This window comes from Arachis ipaensis, chromosome B06 (assembly GCF_000816755.2).
Source record: "Arachis ipaensis cultivar K30076 chromosome B06, Araip1.1, whole genome shotgun sequence".
Taxonomy (NCBI): Eukaryota; Viridiplantae; Streptophyta; class Magnoliopsida; order Fabales; family Fabaceae; genus Arachis; species Arachis ipaensis.
Genome location: NC_029790.2, coordinates 27,236,253 through 27,239,247, shown reverse-complemented (window position 1 = coordinate 27,239,247; position 2,995 = coordinate 27,236,253). Strand labels below are relative to the sequence as shown.

Here is a 2,995-nt window from a genome sequence, read left to right as displayed (position 1 = left end):
AATTTAGGGCTCAGGGAATTGATTGATTCTAATGATTCAAATGATTCCAAGGATTCAAGTGGCAGTCGCATTCTTCATCGGAACATCAACGCTGGGTCTCCAAGGTTTCCTTTCAATAGAGTTTCTCTCTCTTATTGGTTACATTTTTCCCTAGTTTTAGATAAACTATTCTTCAATTGATTGATATTTGTGAATTGTGATCAATATTGTTGCTGCTGAATGTGCCTGTGTAGTTATAGACCGATTCTTTTATTTTATTTTTTCCCCAAGAATAGTTTTGAGGAAATGATCTTCATATGTTGATGAAGAGATATAAGACACTGTCTTATAGGCATAGTTACATGAATTGCCAATTACCACGTACCAATTCACAATTCATCTGCGTATCGAAATGCCATAAGTATATTTTCCACATAAAATATTTTAAATGTGGTGTACTATCTGGTCCAGGACTCTGTTTGCAGATCGTTTAGACCATGTTACAGAACGTATCCTTATGACCTTATGTTATGCCGAGTCACTTTTAACTTATTTTGAAGAGAAGCCTGTCTGCCATCTGATTTGCTTGCAAGATAGCTAATTAAGTAGTTCTCGAGAAGGCATCACGAAGTAGGGATTGCAGGAATGGGTAGGATACATGGCGAGTTCCGTAGGCCATAGCAAGGGTCTTCTTGAAAAAGAAGGATGTCATAACCATTGTCCATATTTAAAGTAGATAGTCTCAATTTGGATTGTAGTGCTGGTTGAGGTTTTCTCTGACTTGATTATGCACATTGCAAACGTTGATCTTTAGGTTCTGTCTGCTATATGAAAATATTGTTCATAAAAGCAGGAGATGGTATTGCAAATAGTTGCAAGTACAGTTTTTGACTTAGGCTTCTGTTGTCACCAAAATATGGTCTTGAACCTCCTTCTTCGGCTTTCATTGTGTCATTCCCATAATTTTCAAATCGATGTGATTAATAAGTCAGTTGTTGATTAGAGTGTCTAATTGTCTCTGACTTTGCATTCAAACTTGTTGACACATCCCCCTTTTATGTTGTCTATGTCTGGCTGGTTTGCTTTCATTTGAAGATTTGGAAGTAACAGAAATGTTCTCATTTGTAACTAACTTGCTGTGGCCTTATTATAGATTTGCTGTGAACTTAGTGCTACTCTAATGTGTCATAGTTTCCTTTCTTTTCATTTTATTTTTAGGTTTTATTGTCTTCTGGCTTTTCCTTTTACTCAAAAATGAATATTTAATGCATCAAATGTTGAATTCAAATGAACTAAAAAATATTGGAATATTCCATTTTCTGCATCATTTTAATTTCTTTTTGTTGTCTTTGAATATTATATCTCTTGGGAATTCTAAGATCAGTGGTGGTGTCAAAATTTAGGCCTAAGGAATCACTAATCATTACTTACCCGAAGTTAAGGACTTAAGGTACTTTAATTAGATTCACATGCATATCAAGAGGTTCGAGTGTCAGTTCTTTCAGTTATATTTGTCCCAGCATTATTTAAGAAACAGGTAACTATATTATTTTCAGTATTCGTGGACTGTAGTGATAATCTGTTTCGCTCAATTCCACGTTGGAGTAGCCTTTTGACACTCTTCCATATGATGATGTCCATGTATGTGGAGTGTCCTCAACTTGTGCTAAATATTCCTATTTTTTATGTCCACTACTTTTTTTTATTTCTCTGGTGGCAGCTAGAGTTTTTCTATTGTCTTATTTGTGGTAAGTGAAGTTTTGCTACTGATTTGAACATTGTATGTGGTTCATATGCTTGACTGCTCTCATGTTCACCTATGCTGAAATTTCAGGTACTAGATATGGATTTGTTCTTTCAACAACAGTTCAAGTTCAAAACACCAGCACCAGAATCAATATTCCCTTTGTTCAAATATTGATTTCCTGTTTTACACAGCGCACGTCTCAGAATTAAGCCTGCGTCTGGGTGTCTCTTTGAGCTTCAAATTATAACTGGAATTTATAGGAAGTGAAGGATATGAGACGTAGTATTTTACGATATACTATTATCTTTGCTCAGCTAATTAATTTTAGCAATTTTTGTCAACTTCCATATGTTCATTAAAGCTAAGCTGTTTTCACGGTAGATTCCTGGATTGTTGTTTCTTCGCATTCGGATTTTGGGACAGTGAGTTTTAAATGCAGAAATGTTTGACTTGCATTGAAAATAAAATATACCAAATGCGTTGTTTGTGATACAAGCATTATATTCATTATTCAAGCAACATGCTATGCTTCCAGTTATATTTCCTTGAACATGTTCACAGGGCCTTATGTATTGATTTTTTTTTTTTTTTTGAGGTCGTGGTATTGAGAGTTTTTAATTTGAATATGGAACTAAAGGGAGTATTGAACTCGTATATGGGGAGGAGGGGTGCTTCACCTCGTTGTGGGATCAGAGGAAGACAGAACTCGGACCCTGCGAGTTGTGTCCCTCAGAATATAAAAAAAAAAATTACCTAGAACAAACAAAACGGAGGGTCCGAATTCCATGTTTCAGATTTTAAATCCCATCAGCTGCAAATCGGACCATACGATTTGTGAAGCAAAATTTCATAAACAAGAACTCGCATGGTCCGAGCTGTGTACTCTGAATTTTTCAATTTTTTTTAACACAAATCGGAAGGTCCGATTTGTGTACTCTAAATTTTTTTCCAACTTTTTTAACACAAATCGGAGGGTCCGATTTGTGTACTCCCACAATTTTTAAAAACACCAAAATTTACCATGTTAAAATATATCACTTATTTTACTTCCATATCAAAAATTTTTTTTGCCTGGTATTGATTTTAACCTATGGAGTGACACATCGCAACTTTGTTGAGTACACAATATTTCGTTAAGTTACTGTATTCACAGGTCAAATATTTTTTTTTTTTATATTTTGGATATGAGAATCATTTGATATTCAATTGTTTTAATAAAAACAATTTTTTTTCTAAATATATTTAGATATACCTAAACAAATTATTGTG

At 34.2% G+C, this 2,995-nt stretch overlaps 1 protein-coding gene across 1 annotated transcript in view; it reads left to right on the top strand.

Annotated features, from left to right (window-relative positions):
* Positions 1 to 1,835, top strand: part of LOC107646730 — a 2,669-nt gene extending 834 nt beyond the window's left edge. The window contains exons 2-4 of the mRNA XM_021105489.1: positions 7 to 104; positions 1,686 to 1,727; positions 1,814 to 1,835. Coding sequence (XP_020961148.1) covers positions 7 to 104; positions 1,686 to 1,727; positions 1,814 to 1,820 — 147 coding nt within the window. The 3' untranslated portion in view covers positions 1,821 to 1,835. The remainder of the gene's footprint in view (positions 1 to 6; positions 105 to 1,685; positions 1,728 to 1,813) is intronic.